The 21,425-nt window shown below is 48.6% G+C and overlaps 1 protein-coding gene across 1 annotated transcript; it reads left to right on the forward strand.

Annotated features, from left to right (window-relative positions):
* Window positions 1-647: 647 nt before the first annotated feature.
* On the forward strand, window positions 648-19,100 carry LOC118839493 (neuroblastoma suppressor of tumorigenicity 1-like). The gene is made up of 4 exons (XM_036746961.1): window positions 648-962; window positions 15,611-15,799; window positions 16,160-16,271; window positions 17,348-19,100. Exons 2-4 carry the CDS (start codon window positions 15,630-15,632, stop codon window positions 17,576-17,578), a joined length of 513 nt encoding a protein of 170 aa, XP_036602856.1. The 5' UTR covers window positions 648-962; window positions 15,611-15,629; the 3' UTR covers window positions 17,579-19,100.
* The last annotated feature ends 2,325 nt before the right edge of the window (window positions 19,101-21,425 follow it).

The following is a 21,425-nucleotide window of genomic DNA, read 5'->3' on the forward strand; positions in this document are numbered from 1 at the left end:
CTCTCTTTTTTGTCCTTTCCTCTTCTCCATTATTCTCTTCCTTCCCTTTTCTCTCCTCCTCCTGCCTGTTCCCTTTTTCCTTCCTCTCCTCTATTCTCCCCTCCCTCCTCTGCTCTCCCCCTCCCTTTTTCTCCCTCTCCCCCTTACTCTCCTTCCTCCTTTTTCCTCTCCTCCTTTCCCACTCCTCCCTCTCCCTTTTCCCCCTCCTTTCTTCCCCTCTTGTCCTCTCTCCTCTCCCCTCCTCCCTCTTCCCCATTCCCCCTCCTTTTCTCCTCCTCCCTCTTCCCTCCTCCCCGTCTCCCTCATTCCCCCTCCTCTCCTCCTCTCTCTTCCCTCCTCCCTCCTCCCCCTCTTCTACCCCATTCCCCCTCTTCTCTTTCTCTGTCTTCTCTTCCCTCTCCTTGCTCTCTCCATTCCCCCACTCCGGGAAGGGCCGGGCCGAGCAGGGGCTAGCTGCACAGCGGAGTGGGAGCCGGAGCCGGAGCCGGGGCCGGGTTTGGAACAAGCCGGAGGCGCCTTCCCGCCGCTGCTGCCGCCCGGGCCCGGGCGCTCCCTGGCCCCGCGGAGGTGGACGGGCTGACCGTGGGCCAGCAGACAGCGCTCGGGGCGGGCCGGCCGGGCTCGGGGCGGTGCTGGGTGCTGGGCTTGGGGTGGGGTGGGGGGGCGGGAGCGGCGGGGCTCGGCTCGCCGGGGCTCTGCGCGCCGGCCCGGCCTCTCCCCGCCTCCGCCCTCTCTCCCTATTTGGAGAGGAGACACCCCTGACGTGGGGCTGTCCCCGCCGCGCCCCCGAGCCCGGGCCGCCTGCGGGCTGCTGCGGCGTCAGACGGGATCCCGCAGGCGGGCAGGCAAGCGTCCGTCAGTCCGTCTGTCCGTCCTAGCGTCCGTTCGTCCGTCCATCCCCACCGCGCCCCAGGGCGAAGCTGGCGTGAGCCCTATGGGAGCAGCCTTCCGTCCGGTGCACGGTGAGTCCTGGCCCCACGCACCCCGTCCGCCCACCTTGGGGACTGGGTCCCTGGTGCCCTGGACAAGATACCCCCCACGCCGCCCCAGGGCAGCCCCCCAGCCCAGAGGGGCGGGGAGGAAGGGAGGACCAAGCCTCCCTGAGAACCGAGATGGGAGCGGACGAGACGGAGTGGGAGGCTCGGGCTCCGGCCGGCTCGGGCTCCATCGCGGAGCCTCAGTGTTCCTGAGCCATCTGGGCAGTGGCCTGGCTGGAGCCGGAGGAGGGCGAGGAAGGGCCAGGCAGAGGAGAAGCGCGGAGAGGGAAGAAAGCGTCTAGGGCAGGGCAGGGGCAGCCCGGGTCCGAGCGTCTTCCGAACTCGAGGCCCCATTTCCATCTCTTTGATTTCGGGGTAAAGAGGGACAAAAACAATCAACCTGTGAGTGATAGAGACTTGTTCTGAAAGAACTGGGTAGTTGGAGGCGGAGGGGTGGGGGTGGGGGGTCGGGAGGGAGAGATAAGCAGCCTCTCAACCCTCTCCCCCCACCCCCAAACGGGGGCTCTGCCTCCCACTTCTTCTGCCTCGCTGAATCTCTTCTCTTGTCCTCCTCTTATCTCCCTGACTTTTTCTCTATTCTCTCGATGTCCCAAGTCTCTCTGCCTCTCGCTCGGTTTTCTCTCGATTCTTCTCGCTGCCCGTGTCTTTCACTTTTCCCTAGCTCTGTGTCCCTTTTTTTCTCACTTTCCACTCTTTCTTTCCCCTTTTGTTTTTTCTTTCCTTCCTCGCTTTTTTCCTCGCTCTCCTTTTCGCCTCCTTTCCTTCTCTTTTTCCCTTTTTCCCTTCTCCGTTTCCCTTTTCCTCTCCATCTCTTTTTCTCGCTCGTCTTCCCTTGTCTTCTCTCTCCCTCTCCGCCTTACTTTCCCCCGCTCCCTTTCGTTCCTCTCCCTTTTCCTCTCTCCTTGTTCCTTTTTTTCTCGTAATCTCCTTTTCTCTCTTCTTGCCCTCTATTCTCTATCTCTGCCTCTCCTTCCCTTACCCTGTTTCCCCTTCTCTTCCCCTCTCCCTCCTCTTCTCTTCTCCTCTCTCTCCTCTCTTCCCCATCCCTGTCTTTCCCCCTCTATTTCAGTTTCTCTCTGTCACTGTTTATGCGTCTCTTTTCTTCTTCTGTTTCCACATACTCGTCTATAGAGAAAATCTGTTTTGGGGCGGGGAGGTCAAAGAGGTCTCCAGAAAAGTATAAGAGAACTTTGAATTAGGAAGAGGAAGTGCTTCCCGCAATTTATAACTTCTTCCCCCCACCCCCCCTCACCTCCCGATAGTCCCAGTTCTGAAGCGTTCTGTGTTTCTCTTGGATTCTTTGGGGAGGAGGGGGGGGGGACTTCTAATATTCCCGGGAATTCTCCCCACCCCAATCTCTATTCTGTTGCTCTCGAGGCCCCTAGCCGAGCTCAGGCTCCCTTGCTTTGGGTCACCTGCACGGACTCCCTACTGTGCTAATATTGATCTTTCAGGAAGCCATGGAGGCAGCTGTGTGTGTGTGTTTACAGCTGGGGCACATTGGCAGGGGTCAGGAGAGAGGGGCACATTGTTTAGGGTTTCCAAGGCACTCTTGGAGCCGCAAGCCCTGAGTCTGGAACTGAAGGAACTTCAGAAAAACAGAGATCTGGACTGGAGTGGAAGCTTTAAGTTTGCTCCCCACCCAAAACCTGGGAGAGGGCCCCTTCACCCTTTGTTAATTGCGGAATAACCAGATTCTTGTTCTGATCCCCTTCTTTCTGCGGTACTGCCATGCAGAGTGGGGGGCAGAATCTGCCCCAGTGGCTGAGGAAATATGGTAGGTGGAGACTGACTCCTTTGGGGCTGGTGACCCTTTCCCACCCCCACTGTTCTTCCTTTGGTGATCTTGAAGGGCCAAAGGAAAACCCTCCCTCCAGGTGATTTTAGAGTGTACATGTGTAAGTCTGGACCACTGAAATGGCAGTAATGGGGTGTGTGTGTGTGTGTGTGTGTGTGTGTGTGTGTGTGTGGTGTGGCCATATTCCTAAGTGAAACTTCAGACTGTTAGGTTAACTTCTAGTTTTTTCTACCCCAAGGGTTGGGGAGATTGTTGCTGCTGCTGGAGCTGGAGAGCACATGACAGAGATGCTGGTGGGGTCTGCAGAAAGACTTCTGTTGAACAGATGTGAGGGCCAGGGCGGGTCCCTGCATTAGCACAGAGGCTTGTTATTAGGAATTTTCTTTGGAGACCGTTTTTTCGATGTGTGTTGGGAGGGGGGTTCCCTGCTGGAGCCCTCCAATTCTGAGGGCTGTCTGGAGGTAGACGGGTAGAAAGGCATTGGCTTGAAGGGTGTGGTTCCCTCTGCCTACAGTTAAAAAGTATTGGGTAAGGGGTGTGTGTGTGGGGGGGGGGGGTTATAGATGTAGGGCACCACCCTGAGAACTGACATTTTTGTAGAATGTTGGGGCTGGGAGGGACCTCAGAGCAGAGAATGTCAGAGCTGGGAGGGACATTAGTACAAACTATGTCAGAGCTGGGAGGGTCCTTAGAACCTAGAATGTCAGTGCTGGAAGGGCCCTTAGAACACAGAATGTCAGAGCTGGGAGGGACATTAGTACAAACTATGTCAGAGCTGGGAGGGCCCTTAGAACACAGAATGTCAGAGCTAGAAAGGGCCCTAGAACACAGGATGTCACAGCTGGAGGGGCCCTCAGTAAGGATATTGATTGTAATCCATATAAAATGAAGGCTTAGTGAGGTTGGCCAGGGTCACATTTGGGTTTTGGAGCTGAGCCACAACTACAATCCAGGTCTTCCCACTGTGTGTGTTTACGGCTGGGTCAGGAGAGGGGGGCACATTGTTTAGGGTTTCCAAGGCACTCTTGGCGAGGTAAGCCCTGACTTGGGAACTGAAGGAACCTTTAGACAAACCAGATCAGCACTGGTGCCTTCTCACTTTTGCTCTGTTGCCTTTAGAGCCTCCCTGGAAAGGCCTTACACTGAGGCCTAGGGGAGAACAGAGTCTCAGAAGCACCTTTTCTTCTCGGCCTTTCTGGATGTGAGGCCCCCTCCCCGGACCTTGATTTTACTTCCTTCTCCCTTTTAATGTAGGGCAATGCTTGGGCCTTCCTGAGGTCCCTTAGGCGACCAGTTGTGAATCTTAGCCCCTCAAGCAGAAAACATTTTAAACTGTTTTCCTTTCTGCCTTTGAGTACTCTGAAGAAACCATAGGATTTAGGTCTGGAAGGGGAATTAGAATTAATTCAATTTTCTCATTTTACAGATGAGGAAACTGAGGCTAAGAGACTTGGATTCCCTTGCCCAAGGTCACAGGTAGTCAGGGGCAGATCCAGGTTTTGAACCTAGGTCTGCAGATTCCGGATTTGGTGATCTTTCTTCACTACGCCCCGCTGACTTCACAAACATTTCACAATGGCAGGGCCACAGGATGCCAGTCACATAAGAGCAGCTCAAAGACACAGTGCTCCCACCCCCACCCTCGCCACCTCCCAGCCCAGGGCTAGTTTTAAGACCTTCTCGGAAATCAGAATTCCTTAGAGGGTTGGAAAATCCAGAAAGTGGTCCGCTCATTCATTCCCCATCTCCCCTTTGCCTAGTCTGGACCTGAGAAATTTCCCCAGAGTTCAAGGCAATTCACTGTAGTGGAAAATGCTGAGATGAGAGACTGAACATTTGACTGGGTTCAAGTCTCAGCTCAGTCCCCAGCAACTTGTGTGACCCTGGAGAAGCCTCTCCTTGCTGGCTTCCTCCAGTTTAAAATGAGTGGGCTGCATTACATCAATTCAATAACCGAAATTTCTTAGATTATGTTTAGAACTAGGGGGGATTCTTGAGCTCCACCAGCCCAGACTGCTTATTTTATTTTTTGGGAGTCAGTGAGCTTAAGTGCCTTGCTCAATATCTGAGGTCGGATTTGAACTCAGGTCATCCTCACTCTAGGACGGGTGCTCTCCATCCACTTTGCTATCTAGCTGCCTCCTCCCTCATTTTAAACAAGAAGAATCAGGCTTACAGAGGGCAATCACAGGATCATAGGTTTAGAGATGGGAGGGACCTCAGAGACCTTGGACTCCTTTGAGTTTCTCCTTCCATCCCAGCTGTTCCCTTCTGCTTCCTTATCCCCACCCCCCACCCCCACCTGCGGAAGTTTCTGGGACCTTCCTTGGCTCCAATCCTCCTTTGAGCTCCTTGTTCTTGAGAGAGTCTCTTGGGAGAGAAGAGGGAGAGTGGGAAGAATGTAAAGGAAGGCCGGCAGAGGAGGGAGGCCAGGGATAAGAGGCTTTGAGAAGGGCCTTGAGAGGACTCCCCAAAATGAAGGTCAGATCCCAGCTAGGGCTTTGTGCTATTCTGGGTATGTGGGCTTCGATGGGGCTGAGGGGAGGAAGCAGAGGACAATCTTCCTGGAGGGAGGGAGAGGGCAGGGAGAGCAGAGAAGAGTGTGAACTTGGAGATACTTTATTTTGGAATTCATGACCCTCGGATCCTAAATCCTAGAACTGGAAGGGGCCTCAAAAAGCCATCTGGTCCAATCTTTTCACTCGAAGGAAACTGAGTCCCATTCTTCTGAATTAAACCCCCCTTTTTTCTTTTTCAAAATTGATGTCATTTCCCCTGGTGGAATGTAAACTTCCTAAAGCCAAGGACGTTTCCTTTTTTTGCCTTTGGGTCCCCAGTACCTAGCATATTGTTGTCATTCAGTTGTGTCTAACTCTTGGTGACCCAGTAGGAGGTTTCTTGGCAAAGATACTTGAATGGTTTTCCATTTCCTTCTCCATTGGGTTAGACAAACAGAGGTTAAATGACTTGCCCAGGGTCACACAGAATAGCATCTGAGGCCAGATTTGAACTCAGATTTTCCTGACTCCCATTCCGATGCCCTATCCACTGAGCCATCTAGCTGCCCCACCTAGTACATAGTAGTCACTTAATAAATGAGTGTTGATTGATTGACTATCTGAAAATAATAACTGACTTTTATGTAGTACTTTAAGGTTGACAGAAGGACCTCTTTGTAATAGCTCCATAAGGCAGATAGTCTAAAGATCACCCCCATTTTACAGATAAGGAAACTGAGGCTCAGCAGAGTGGCTGACTGGATAATGAACGTCAGAGCCAGGATTCGAGCCCAGACCCTAAACATCATCCAACCTTCTCCGTGGGATGGGTCCCCTGTTTATTGCCCTTTAACTGCCTGACCCTCCTGTGATCCTCCCCCTAACCTTGTGTCAGAAGAGTAGGCCCTACTTCCCCCAACTGACTTGTAGGGCAGAAGTGTTGGGAAGGCAGTGGGGTGGACTGAGCAAACGCTGTGGGGAGACCCATAGCCTAGGGAACTCAGGGAGTGGATACAGAGATAGAAGGGCTCTGTGCCCTTAGGAAGCTCTTGGTCTGGAAAAAAAGAAACACATTTAAAACTGATTGCCTGGATTTGGGGTGCGCCTTTGTAGGAAGGAGACTGACAGACCTCTGCCAAGGAGGGCAGCCATTATGGGACATGGACCTGAAACATGCCATGTGGGGAGTGGGTGAAGGAATTGGGGGATGTTGAGTATGGAGAAGGGAAGACATGGGCAGGATATCCTAGCCTTTCAATATGTGAAGGGCTGTCATGTGGAAGAGAGATTAAGTTCATCCTGTCTAGAGCAGGAGGACCAATCCGGGGCTGGTGGGCGGAAGTCTCAAAGAGGCAGATTTCAGTTCCGAGTAAGAAGACCTTTCTAACAACCAGATGGCCAACAATGGAATGAATCCCTTTGGGGAAGTAGCGAGCTCCCAGATGCTGGAGATGGTCACACAGTGGGGAGGGCAGGTGTAAGAGGGGATTTCCTTCTTGGACAAACCCTGGCCTTGCCACTCAGACATTCTGTGATTCATAGGATCTCAGATCTAAAGCTGGAAAGCGCCTCCTCTGGGCCAATCCTCTCATTTTATAGAGGCCCAGAATGGTGAAGTACTTTATCCAATTAGTACCTGACAGAGCGTAAGAAAAGGCTTCCTCTATGTAGGGAATGGCTCATGAGCTGGGCTTTGAAGGAAGCTGAGGATTCCAAGAGGCGGTAGTGAGAAAGGAGAGCACTCAGGTATAGGGTACAGACTGCGCAGAGATGCCACGGTGTCCTGGCATCCATACGGTGCCCATACAATGTCCTGGACAAGGAACAGCCATTAGGGTCATTCGGATGGAACACAGACTGTATGATGGAGGAGTAACATACAGTCAATCTGGAAAGGGAGGTTAAAGCTGGATTGTCCATTATCCAGGTGGGGAAACTGAGACCCATCGAGGTTGTGGGACTTGTCTGCTGTCTAACAAAAAATCTCTCAGAGCCAGGATTCTTGTTCCATGTTAGAGCTGAAGAAACAGTGGTTCAGGGTGAGGTTGGGAACATCCCTTCCTGAAGAGACTGTGGACAGGCCATAAAGGGCAGGAAGATCTGGAAGGCAAGCCCAGCAGGACTGGGCCCAGATAATCTAGACTAGAGACTGTGTGGCAAGATTGTGTTCCTTAAGGCCTCCCTTTCCTCAGTGCCCAAGAGACCTTCTAGTGCAACCCTCCCAGCCTACAGAGGAAAACTGAGGCCCAAAGAGAGGGGTTAGCTTGTCACACAGGTAGCTGTAGCTAGGATTTCAACTCAGGTCCTTTGAGTCCAAATCCAGTGCTATTTCTCCTCTACACTTTGCCTGCCTTCATTTGATGAAGGGGGAAACAGAGGCTCAGAAAGAGGGAGGGATTTGGCCAAGGTCACTTCATGATCTAGGACTAGAATCCTGCTTTCCTGACTCTCTGCCCAGTGGGCTTTTCCCAGAATCCCCGCTGACTTTTCCCCTGAAGGTTGGATTGCCGACAATCTTGCTCTGGCTTCTGGATCTCTTCTCTTTTTATCCTTTCTCCTTCTTATAGATTGAGGCAGGAGCAGGGGCAGGGATCCAGAGGCACTATACTCTGGGAGTATTGGGTGATTACCAAGTCACCCGAATGGTAAATTGGAAATCATCCATTGAATTGCATTGATCTTCAGAGAAAGAAGAAAGTTCTTGTCCGTTAATAGTGAGGAGTTAAGCTTTCTTGAGCTGTGGCCCTGCACTGCCACCTGCTGACAAAACTGGATAGTTCCCAACCTCCAACTAGACTATCACGCCCTTGACATTGAACTTGGTCATGGTGTGCTCATGTGTGCACCCCCTCCATCTCTCTCTCCTTTCTCCTCCCTCCTCCCTCCTTTCTTCTCTCTCTCTCTCTCTCTCTCTCTCTCTCTCTCTCTCTCTCTCTCTCTCTCTCTCCCCCTCTCTTGCTCTCTCGCTCTCTCTCTCACCCTCTCTCCCTCTCTCCTTCTCCTTCCCTTTCTCTCCCTCCATTCTTCTCTGTCTCTGTTTGTCTTTCTCCCTCCCTCTCGCTCCCTCTCTCTCGCTCTCTCTCACCCTCTCTCCCTCCCTCTCGCTCCCCCCCCCTCTCTCTCGCTCTCTCTCTCACCCACTCTCCCTTTACTTCCCTCTCTCTCCCTCATTTCTTCTCTCCCTCTCCTTTTCTCTTCTCACTCTCCCTCTCCTTCCCTCACCCCTGTCCCTCTCTCCTTCCCTCTCTTTCTCTCTCTCCTGACCTCCAGGGTCAGTGTGGGGTGGGAAGAAATGAGTCTGGAGAAATGGTGTTCAGAGGATGGGAACCCAATGACTGTTCTTCATCACTGTTCAAGCTTGTGATGGCTGAAAAGTAAGAATAGAGTAAGAAGATTTATTTCTCTGGACCTGGTAGATTTAAATCCTGCCTGGGTCAATTCATAACTGTGTGACCAGGGGCAAATCTCTCCGAACCTCAATTGTCTCATCAGTGAAATGGAATAGTAATACTTGACTCAGTGGATGGAGCATTGGACCTGGAGTCAAGAAGACCTGAGTTCAAATCCAGCCTCAGGTGCTTCCTAGCTGTGTGACCCTGGGTAAGTCACTTAACCTCACTTTTCTCATCCTTAAAGTGGGGATAATAATACACGTTCCTCCCAGGGCTGTTGTGAGGATTGAGTGAGATTATATTTGTCAGGTGTTTTGCAAAGCTTGAAGCAAATATAAGTGCTATCTATTGCTGTTATTATCATTATTAGCTGCTACTGTTCAGGTGAGATGACGTATGTAATGTGCCTTGTAGACAATAAAATGCTCCGTAAATGTACTGCTGTCTTTACTACCTACTGCTAGGGTTGTTCATGATGATCATAATAACAGCTACCATTTTATAGAATCTGCTTTGTGCCAGGCACCGGGCTATGCACTTTTACAAAGATTCTTTCTCATCGTAGAAGTGTAAGTCTTCTGTCTCTTCTGAGGTTTCAATGCGCTGCTTTGAGAATTCCGCACCATTACCATCTGGGTGGACTTTCTGATTCGGCACCAGCTTGTCAATCCTCCTCCTAAAGTGCGATGCTCAAAGACTGGGGGCATTTTATCTCAGGCGTGTTTTTCCAGGAGAGAGTGCAACAGAAATAATAACTCAACTACTCTGAACACTGTGCTCCTGTGAATGCTGTCTAAAAATCACATGACCTTTGGGGGCTGTTGACTTATAGGAAGCATGCCGTCAGTCCACCAAGACCTTCAGGCCTTTTTGTAGGGTCACATGAGGAGCTAGTGTGCAGTCAGAGCTAGACCCCAGCTGTGTCCAGCCATGCCTCCTCCATTCTGTACTTCTGCATTGACTGTTTGAATCCAGGGCAGGACTTTCTATTTAACCATACTGAATTAGATCGTATTTGATGCAGCTCAGCCTATTGGGTGGGCCCCTGTGGCAACCTTAAAGCAGAACCTGGGCAAGGGTCATTCGAGATGGGTAGGAATGAATAGGTTGCAATTTGTATTCTTAGAGATAATTTCCATCTTAATGATATTGCAGGGTATTTGAGAGATGTAGCCCTGGCTTAGTAGACACTGCTATTTAATGTTTACTGAAGAAGCCAATGAATATGCTGTATGGAACCCTTTGAAAACAAGGAGAATAACAGCTAGCAGGTGGCTAGGTGGGACAGTGGATAGAGCACTGGGCCTAGATTCAGAAAGACTTATCTTCCTGAGTTCAAATCCGGCCTTAGACACTTATTAGCTGTGTGACCCTGGGCAAGTCACTTAATTCTCTTTGCCTCAGTTTCCTCATTTGTAAAATGAGCTGGAGAAGGAAATGGCAAACCACTCTAATATCTCTGCCAAGAGAACCCCAAATGGGGTCACAAAGAGCTGGGCATGACTGAAAAACAACTAAACAACAGCCACAAACATTCTTTCAGTATCTATGAGTTTGGAATTTCAGTGACGTGGGTGCTCCATCTGCCAGGACACACTGCAGAGATGGGCTTTGTGGATGAAAAAAAATTTCGACCCTGGTGACCAGTTCTCTGGTGATGAGTCTTTTCAAACTTAACTAGGCCAGCCCTTCGATACTAGACACACAGGTCACTCACAGGGCCCGTACCAGAAGCCTCCCCAGTTTTGACAGAGCTGCCAAGGTTTTTTGCTTCATTGCCACGCCCAAGGTCCCCTCTCCATCGTAAGAATGTGGCCTTGGTGGAGTGGTTCAGGAATAATTCTGTCCAGAATCCGAGACCTCGCTAGCATGAGGCCCTGGAAACAGCGCAGGCTTGGAGTCTGGAAATCTGGGAATCCCTAGTTGTGCCACGAACACCGCTGTATCATCTTGGACACAAGTCATTTCCCTTATCTAGGCTTCAGCTTCCTTCTCTGAAAAATAAAGAGATTGGCTAAGCACCCTTTGAGCTCTAACATTCTGTGTGATCCGAGTGCTCCCTCCTAGCCCTGTGATTTCAGCCTCTATGGAGGCCTTTCTTGGTTTCTGATTTTGTAAAACAGGTGAATGGTATCGTTAGTTGTCTACAACCACTACTGGGTAGACTCTGGCCCATCAGAGAGCTGGATTTGGGCCCGTCCTATTTCACATTTTAATCAGTGACTTGAATAAAGGCATAAATGGTCTGTTGATCCAATTTGCAAATGACACAGAGCTAGAAGAGATGGCTAACACACTGGACAACAGTCAGCATCCCAAAAGGAATTGCTAGGCTAGAAAACTGAGCTAAATCTGAAGAAATGAAATGTAATAGGGGTAAATGTAAAGACTTACATGGGTTCAAGAAATTAACTTCCTAAGTATTTGTGGGGAAGGTATGGATAAACAGCAGTTTTTCTGGAAAAGGTTTGGGGATTTTAGTGGACCGTGAGTTCTGTATGAATCAATAGTATGATAGGGGGATAAAAAAATGTGATTTTTGAACTGCATTAAGAGAGGCTTGACTTTCGGGAATCAGGAGGGGAAGGTCCTGCTCTGCTCTGCCTTGATCCAAGATCTGGAGTACTGTGTTCAGTTTTGGACACCACATTTTAGAAAGGACCCTGGTAAGTTGGAGAGAATCCATAGGAAAATAATCAGGACGATGAAGAGCCTCAAGTGTTTTCCATATAAGGATCGAAGGAACTGGGGACTGTTTAGATTGGAGAAGAGAAGTTAGCAGGAAAGCTGTGTTCAAGTATTTGAAGGGTTATCTCATGGAAAAGGGATTAGACTTGTTCTCTTTAGCAGCAGTGGGCAATTCCAGGAACATTGGGTTCAGTTTTGCGAAGAAGTCAATTTAGGCTTGATATAAAAAATTCTGCCTAACAATTAGAGCTGCCCAAAAGTGGAATGGGGAGTGGACTCCCCCTCATTGGAGACCATAAAGTAAAGTCCAGATGGCCATTTGTCTGTGTGATGGAGAGAGGATCCTTTTTAAAAAATAAATTTATATTGATATCTTTTGTTTTTTTTTTTATATCACCATAATTTTCCTCAGTATCCCTCTTCCTCCCCTCCCAGAGAGCCATCCCTTATAAGAAATACTGTTGTTTAAGGATAAAAAAAAGAAACAAAAAGAAGAAAGAATCAGCATAACAGACCAATTGAAAAAATCTGAAATATGTACAATATGCAATATTTGTTGACCTCCCACCTCTGCCAAGGGATGGTGTGGGACTATCTTTTCATCTCTCTTTTTTCAGGCCACCCTTATTGTGTGTGTGTGTGTGTGTGTGTGTGTGGCTGTGTTTTCATTTTACATTATTGCAGTCTTTGGGTATGTTGTTTTCTTGGTTCTTATTTTATTCTGCATCGGTTCATATAGATCTTCTTATGCTTCTCTGTATTCATCACATTCATCATTTCACAGTAATATTCCATTACATTCACATACCACAATTTGTTTAGCCATTCCTCAGTTGATGAGCATCTACTTTGTTTCCAACTATTTGCTATCATAAAAAGTGCTGCTATAAATATTTTGGTGTACATGGGGACTTTCATTTTATCAATGGCTCCTTGGAGTCTAAGCTCAGTAATGGAATCTTTGGGTCAAAGAGTATGGACATTTTAGTCACTTTTTTGCATGATTCCAGATTGCTTTCCAAAATGGTTGTGCCAATTCCCAGGACCAGCAGCTTATACTAGTAGGCCTGTCTTCCCACAACCCCTTCAATATTGACTAATGCCATCTGTTGTCATCTTTGCCAGTTTACAGAGTGTGAGATGAAACCTTAGGGCTGTTTTGATCTGCATTTCTCTTATTAGAGATTTGGAGCATTCTTTCATGTTGTTAATAGTTTGTCATTCTTCTTTTGAGAACTGTCTGTTCATCTCCTTTGACCACTTGCCTATGGGAATGACTTTTGGTTATATATGTATGTATGTGTGTTTGTATGTGTGTGCACATATATATATACATGTACATTTAAACATATATACAAATACACATGTATATACATACACACATTTAGCTCAAAAAGCATTTAATTATTTTCAATATGTATGTATCTCTAATCCATCCTCCATGTATATATGTGTATATATCCAAAATAATTAACAAATGACTTTTGATCTATTAATTACAGCTAATTAATAACTTGATTGCAAATATAACATCTGTATATAACATCTGTATCTGTTAATTGTTTACGTATCTTGGATACCAAACCTTTCTTACAAAATTTGATACAAAGATTTTTTTACCCATTTAACCACTTCCCTTCTTGTTCCGGGTGCATTAATTTTGTCTGTGCAGAAACTTTTCCATTTCATGTAATCAAAGTTAACTATTTTATCTTTTGTAATTCCCTGTATTTCTTATTGGTTAAGAATAATACATTTCCTAACCATAGCTGCAGGAGGTATATAACTTGCTTCCCTTCTAATTTTTCATAGTCTGATCTTTAATATTAAGATTGTGTATGCATTTAGAATGTCTTATGGATATGGTGCAAGGTATTAGTTTAAACCCAGTTTCTGCCATATTGCTTTCCAGTCTTTGAGGGAATTCATTTCTGAGTATGCTATATTGCCATTGAGGTTTCTTTTTACTCTAAAATGCTGTCATTCTGTGAAGTGACTCCGTAGGGTCATGGAATTTAGAGCCAGAAGGGATCTGAGAGGCTCCTCATCCAACTCCTTTTCTTTATGGATGTGGAAACTAAACACCTGAGGGAGGGGGTGATGCACAGGTCATAAGTGGCAGGGCTGGCATTTAAAAACATGTTTTATTGATGTTCTCTTTTTAAAACCTTAGTTATTTCCCAGTGACTCCCTCCCCCACTAGAATTCTCCCTTCTAATTAATGAATGAATCAAAAAGCATTTAAGTGTTTACCATGAACTAGACGATGGAGAAACGAATGAATGAAAAATCATTTATTAAGTTTTTACTTGTGCAAAAACTGCAGATACGAATACAAAAAGTGAGACAGTCTAAGCTTTCAAGCACCTTACACTCTCCTTGGGGGAGATGGCACAAAGAAGTGGGTTACACTGCAGGGCAGGTGGAAAGGCCCAGAAGTCCCAAAGATTCAACATCAGGTTGCATATCAGGGCCCAAGGAAGTTTAGATTGGGTTAGATGACAGTGCCTGGGAATCCAGAGGGCATAGAGTCATGGCAGGTGGCAAAGCCTGGTGATCCTCCATTTCTGAAAGAAATCAAGTTGATGAGTTCTGTCTCCCATGATTGATATGAACAAATGGCCCGGATGGGATCTGGGAGGCCTGGAGTTTTGGGTGAGGCTTGAAGAGAAGGCAAGAGATAGCCCCTAGAGAGGAATGAAATAGTTCCTGCCCTCAAGGAGCTTGCATTCTGGCTGGGAAGATGGCATATACACATATAAGTAAATACAAAATACAATCAAATACAAGGTATTTTTGCAGCTGGTAGGAATTAGTAGCTGGGGGCTTCTGAAAGATCTCATGTAGAAGATGGTATTAGAGGTGAACTTGGAAGACACTAGAGATTCTAAGAGGGAGACAGTCTGTGCAAAACTGCTCCTTCTCAACCTCCTTTGAGGAATCATCATCCATATCCACCCCTTTCCCAACTCTGGGTGTCCTTCAAGACTCTGTCCTGGGTCCTCTTCCCCCTTCTCTCTCTACATTCTCTTGTTGACTCCATCAGCTCCCACAGATTTAATTATCTCTGCAGGAGACTCATCCATCTGGATATCCTTTGTTTCTTCCCTGACCTCCAGGCCCGTGTCACCAGCTGCCATTTCCATCTGAATGTTCGGTGGCATCCTTCCAGTCGCTCAGGTTCATTAGGTGTAGTCTTTGACTTCTTCCTCCTCACCTGCCATATGCAATCAAATGCCAATTCTTGTGAATTCTCCCTCTATACCATCTTATCTGTATTCACACAACACCCTCCCCCTCCAGAATGCACCCTCCTGACCTCTCACTTGGATTTTTGCAGTAGCAGTCTCGATGGTCCTCCATGCTTCCATCCTCTGCCTTCTCCAGTCCATCCTCCAAAAGCTGCTACAGTGATTTTATGAAAGCACAGATCAAATTTTGTCACTCCTCTCCTCAGTAAACTTCAATGCCTCCCTGTTTCCCCTAGGATCACATATAAATTCCCTTTTTGTCATTTAAAGCCCTTCAGACCTGTTCCTGATTGGCCTTTCCAGCTCTGTTGTACATCACTCCCTTTCCTGCACTCTACAATACAGCCCGATGCTTTTTGTTGCTATTTCTTATATAGGACATCCCATCTCCAATCTCCAGGCTTTTGCATTGGCTGTGTCCAGTGAATGGAATGGCCCTCCTCACTGCCACCTCCCAGAATTCCTAGTTTCCTTCCAAGCTCCTCCTAAGTATTACATTCCATATGAGGCCTTTCCTGATCCTCACCCCAACTGAGGCTTTTTCCCTCCAAATTGTCTTGTATTTGATTTGTACACATTTTATGTATTGTTTCCTCAGAGGGAATGCAGATTCCTCGAGGATGAGGGCTAATTTATTTTGTTCTTTGTGTCTCTCATGCCCAGCAGAGTTCCTGGCACACAGTAAGTGGCTAATAAATGCCCATTGACTGAATGTTGGTGGAAATGAGTGCTCGATGTCATGTATGTGGAACAGAGATTATGTATACCTCATTGTTCACCTGTAGTCTGCTGTTTTTCTCCTGAGAAGTTGTAGGCATTAGGGATGACATTTGAACCCAGGCCTGATTCCAAATCCAGTGCTTTTCCCACTGCTCCATGTTGCCAGGGAAGGAACCCCCTTTTCCTAGCTGGAGAGGGCCATCTCTACTGGACTTGACCCTCCTGACAGCAGGGCCTCATCTATGGATTCTGGGCTCAATTACAGGGCTCTGGTGGTGTTGGGCATGATGCTGTGGGTCCTGGTGGGTGCCCTCCTCCCTGTGGTGCTGTTGGCTGCCCCCCCTCCAATCAACAAGCTGGCACTGTTCCCAGACAAGAGTGCCTGGTGTGAGGCCAAGAACATCACCCAGATCGTTGGGCACAGTGGCTGTAAATCAAAATCCATCCAGAACAGGTAGGAGCTGGGATGAGGGAGAGAGCAAGCATCGGGAAAGATGGGAGGAGATGGGAGTGGTGAGAAGGGGGGAACTGAGGGAAGTGAAACAATCAGGGGAGAGGATAGTTGGAGAGGGGAAGATGGTTTGGGAGGCGGGAGGGTTAGGGTTCTCCTTGATTTGGGCAGAGGCTGAGTATCTCGAGCTGGGGACCGGCACAGCCTGGTTCCTTACCTGACCACCTCTCTTTGCCACCCATGACTCCCACCAGAAGATGGGCTGTGGATCTGAGAGGAGCTGGGTGATGGGTGGAGACTGAGTTTGCTTGTCTCTCCTCTGCCATGCCCCTCCTGCCGACTCTACCATCTGTTTCCCTGTAGGGCCTGCCTGGGACAGTGTTTTAGCTACAGCGTCCCCAACACCTTTCCCCAGTCTACAGAGTCCCTGGTACACTGTGACTCCTGTATGCCCTCTCAGTCCATGTGGGAAATTGTGAGTATGGTCCCTGGGGACCCATCCTTCCCGACCTCTTCCCCAAACACGCCAGTCTCTCAAAGCACGAAGAGGGGAGACTTCCCTCTTGAGAAACTGCAGCTGTCTCTGTTGCTCTTCTTTCTCCCCCGCCGTCAGTGCTTCCTCTCCTGTCTCCTCCATCTCCCTTCAGTCTCTTTCCCCTCGTCACCTCTGTCTTCCCTTTGTCTCTGCCATCCATCGGCTTTATCTTTCTTCTCTTCTTTCTCCTTCCAGCCGTTGTCTCCACCATCCCTTGTCTTCATCCTTCCTCCATCTCCTCCAGTTTGTCATCTTTCTTGTCTCTTCTGTCTCCTCCCCCTTCCTTTGTCTCCATCTCTCTTATTTCTCGTCTCGTCTTCTCTCCTTCCTGCTCCTTCTCTCTGCCGTCGCCTCTGTCTCCTCTGCTTCCTCCGCGCCCCCTTTGTCTCTGTCTTTCCCCCCACTTGTTACCCTCGTCTCCCCTGTGTTTCTGACACTGATCATCTATTTTTTCCTGTTTTCTTGAAGGGAATTAGGTGGTGCGATGGATAATGTTGGACTTGGGGTCAGGAAGACCTGAGTTCAAATCCTGCCTCAGACACTTACTATCTGTGTAATCCTGGCCGAGTCCCCAAACTCAGCCTGTTTCCTCATTTGTAAAATGGGGATAATTAATACTAATAACAACAGCCCCTACCTTACAGTTTTGTTGAGGGAGGCCCAAATGAGCTAACACATGGAATGGGCTTTGTTTCTTGTGTCTTCCTTCTCCCTCCACCTCCCCTCCTTCCCCACATCCTCCACTGTCTCTGTTACCGGTGACCTCATCGTCTCCATGTCCTCTGCTCTCCCTCCTCTTGCCGTGACCCATCTGCTCTCCGTCAGTTCCCCGTCTACCTTCCTGATCCTCCTTAGAGGACTTGCAAGCCCAGGAAAGAAAGGGGGTCCCCCAGTGTGCTTCATCAGGGTGATTCTGGTGGGGAGGCCGGTGACCTTTCCATGAGGGTCTGGAATGTCCATGGGAGGGTCCTGTGGGCTGTGGGAAACGTCTTCCCTCTCCTCTCCCTTTCTTACAGGTGACACTGGACTGTCCTAGTCATGATGAGATGCCCCGAGTGGACAAGCTGGTGGAAAAGATTGTCCACTGTAGCTGCCAGGCTTGCGGCAAAGAGGCGAGCCATGAGGAAATGAGCTTTTTCACGCATGGCAGAGAGGAACACCCTGGCTCCCACCCTGGCCGCCATTCCCTTGAGGTTGAAGAACCCCCTGGTCCCACCCACCCAGTGGAGGAGGGGGCTGAGGAGTGATTTCCTCTTTCCTTTTCCCTCCCCTCCCCCCAAACTCCCCTCCCTTGGAACTCTGCTTCCCACCTTCCTGTGGGGGAGAGGAGAGGCTGGGCCCCCACCCCCCTCCCTATGGTCATTGGATGGACTTGGACTGCTGCCCGATTGTCACAGCAATTATTGAGAGTAGGGGGAAGCAGGAATCCGTGCTGCATATGTTAATATATTCTGAGGAGACTGGGGTGGAGGTGGGAGATGGGAACGTTGGGGCTAGATGGGGTCCTCGGGGTTCATCTTTTTTTTTTTGAAGGTTACATTGACTCAGCCCTTCAGTTACCTAGAGCCAGGGCTAGAGAAGTAGGAAATGAGGGTCCCTGTCTAGGAGCTGGACTGGAGGCATTTTACCCCCCTGGTACCAGGGCCTCAGATGGAGGTAGGACAGGTGTATTACCAAGGAATAGATGGGCATTTTTAAAAATGTGGGCAGCCGCAGGCAGGAGATTAGATCACAGTGATGTGTAGATGTGTGGCATGGTGGGTGGGGTGGGGGATGGGTGCAGCAATGTGGCATTGATTCTGGAGCTGGGGAGGCTGGAAGTGGGGAGTTTTTCTCCTCTCATTGGAGAATCTTCCTCTTCTCCTCCAGGGATCCTCCCCCATGGCTCCATAATTTGCTGGGGGGAACATTTGGGCATGGGGGAGGCCCAATCCCCAGGTCTTACTCTTGGCTTTGCTATAGATCCACCATGGAGTGAGGGAAGAGATTCTTTCTCTGCCATCTGAATAGTGCAGATGAGGGGGAAGCTTTGGGATAACCTTTCAGAAACAGTTTTCTGTCTTCTCCTGAGACACCCCAGCACCATCTGTGATCCACCCTCTTTGGTCCAAGCCTTCTCCAGCCCATTCATTACAGCCTAGCCTAGGGAAGGGAGGGATGTTTTCCCCCAAGGTTAAGTGGGGCTTCCTCACCTGTCATCTTCTTTTGTGAGATTGACCAGAGCTTCTCCTCTAGAAGTGGGGACCCCATCTTCAAAACCTTCCAGGAGGAAAGACCTAGATCAGGAGAAAAGGCTATCCTACCCCAGTGGGAGGAGGAGGGTGGTTGGAGAACCATGCCAACCTCCATCCAGGTAATCTAGAAGTCTTTGAGGGTCATACTGTGTTGAGCTGGAAGTGTGTTTGAACAGAAACACTTTGGCGGCCCATTGGGGGAGGCACAGTACTCCACCCCCAAGTCCTTCTCCTGCTTCTTAACCAGGTGTACTTTAATCCTGAGGGAGGGGGTAGAGGACGTGGGGATCTCAAGAAGAGCTGAGGCTATTTTCTAAGAAAGGGGGTGGGAGTACAAATGGTCTGCTGCCTGGAAATGTGCCTGGTTCCCCCAAGACCTTCCCAGAACTGCCTTTTTCCAGGAAGTGTTTGCCTTATCCATAAAAGCACCCTCTTCTGTCCCCTCCCCAACCCTCATGACTCATGGCTGGAACTTGTAACCAGTAGCCTGTCTTCTCTCCTTCAAGGTTTTCCCTAAATAAATCAGTTCAGTGTCCTTTTGTGAGCCATCGGTTGGTCATGTGGGCCTAGGCACATGTGTGTTTTGGGGGTGGGTGGGAATGGTCGAGTCAACCAGCATTTATCAAGCACCTGGTACATTCAAAGAAAGGCCAAAATAGCTTTTGCCCTCAAGGAACTTCCATTCCATCGGAGGAGACCACGTGCAAACAACTATCTACAAAAAAGATTTAGACAGGACAGAACAGGGAGAATGAACAAAAGGGGAAGCACTTCATTAAGGGGGATCTGGAAATGCTCCATTTAGAATGGAGGGCAGAGGATTGGGAGCCACCTGGTGGGGCTTGTTGGTAGTGCATAGGCCACTGGAGACCTAGACGCTTACTGGCTGTGTGACCCTGGGCAAGTCACTTAACCTCTCTAACCTGCCTCCTTTCCAGCTTGAAACCTCTCATGTTCCACTCTCCTCCTCCAGGCAAACTGGAGTTATTTCTAGGAGGCCAGGCCACTGGGGTTCCTTGTCTGCTGAGGAAAAGGGAAAATCAGAGGGGCCCAGTGCCTTCTGGGACACTTCCGTGGAAGTGGGAATTTGAGCCTGGGTGGAATCGCATTGGATCCGTTTTCCCTCAAGAAGATGTGCCCAGTCCCTTGGCGTAGGGTCTAGTAATCACAGTAACTTCCCAGAGTGTTGGAAGGTTTGCAAAGCGCTTTCTTCTTGACAGGCCTGGAGGGGAGTTAGTACAGGTGTTGTCCCCATTTTATGGGCAAAGCAACAATGAAAGTAGACAACCAATAGCTGTCCTGGACGTAGCACTTTGAGGTTTTGCTGTCGTGGAGTCGTTTCAGTCATGTCTGATTTTCTGTGACACCGTTTAGGATTTTCTAGGCAGAGACACTGGAGTGGTTTAACCATTTCCTTCCCCAGCTCATTTTATAGATGAGGAAACTGAGGCAGACGGGGCCAAGTGACTCACCCAGAGTCACACAGCTAGTAAGTGTCTGAAGCTGGATTTGAACTCAGGTCCTCATGGTCCATCCACTGCTCCACCTAGCGGCCCACTTTGAGGTTTGCAAAATGCTCTACAAAAAATCACTTTATCCTCACAATAATTCTGAGAGGTGAGATGTTGTCACTGTTTTCATTTTACAGATGAAACTGAGGCAAACAGAGGGTAAATGACTTGCCCAGGGTAAATATCTGAGGTTGGGTTTGAACTTGGGTCTTCTTGATTCTAGGTTCATCTCTCTGTCAGATGAAAGGACTGAGTCATTGGGGGATGAAATGACCTCCCTCAAATCACAGAGCTAATAAATAGCGGAGCCACGATTCAAACTCGGGTCATGGGATCCTAGCTCTAGAGGTAAAAAGGACCTCGGAGGCCATCCAGTGTAATCCCCTCATTTTACAGGTGAGGGAACTGAGGCCCAGGAGATAGTGACTTGCCCAAGTCCTTGTGACCACCATACCCTGTCTGTCATACCAACTCCAGGGCTTCTTCCACTCTAACACATGACCTTAGGCTGCCTGTGGGCACAAGAACAGATCCTGGATGACAACCAAGCAGAGAAACAGGATTTCATAGCTGAAGGAATCCTCAAGATTTTCTTCTCTAGTAGATGATGGATGGTGGTATTCATCCTTATTTCTCCTACTTAGAACAGGCTCAGGAACCGAGTTACTAAACCAATCCTGCTGTGGAAAGACTACTAGGGTGGGAGTCAGACGACAGGTTCAAATCCTCCTGCCTTTTTTGAAAATTACGTGCTAAAATACTTTGTCCCTCTCTGCATCAGTTTCTTCTACAAAATGTTGGACCAGATGACCGCTGAGGTTCCTTCCTGTATCTTATGATCCTGTGAAGCAGATCTAGCTATCCATTGGTCTATTAATTCTCCCTTTTACCACTTCCTGCTCTAGTCAGTTTGCTTATCTGTACAATGTGCTAGAGGAGGAAATGGCAAGCCACTACAGCATTGCCAAGAAAACTCCAAATGGGGTCACGGAGAGTCAGACACGACTGAAATGACTGAACCCACACACTCATGTAGGATCTCAAGGAGGAAAGAACCGGCTGTTCCCAAGATAAGATGGAAACTTGCTGTGACTTTGGGAAGCATGCCCCGACCCCCCCAAACTAAAGGCCTTCATTTTTCAACCCGGCCCCTCTTTCCCTGGCAGGCATGTATTGTGAATGAATTCTATCACTCAAACCTCTGGTCATACCAGAAAAAAATAATCAACAGTAGTAATTTGTTGTGTTTTTAAGTGGAAAGCAACTATACTTTTGGTCCCAGACAATAGAGGAAGAAACATACGTCACTCCTTTTGGTAAAGAGGTGGGAGGATGTCACATCTACTACA

The sequence above is a fragment of the Trichosurus vulpecula genome, chromosome 2 (genome assembly GCF_011100635.1).
Source record: "Trichosurus vulpecula isolate mTriVul1 chromosome 2, mTriVul1.pri, whole genome shotgun sequence".
NCBI lineage: Eukaryota > Metazoa > Chordata > Mammalia > Diprotodontia > Phalangeridae > Trichosurus > Trichosurus vulpecula.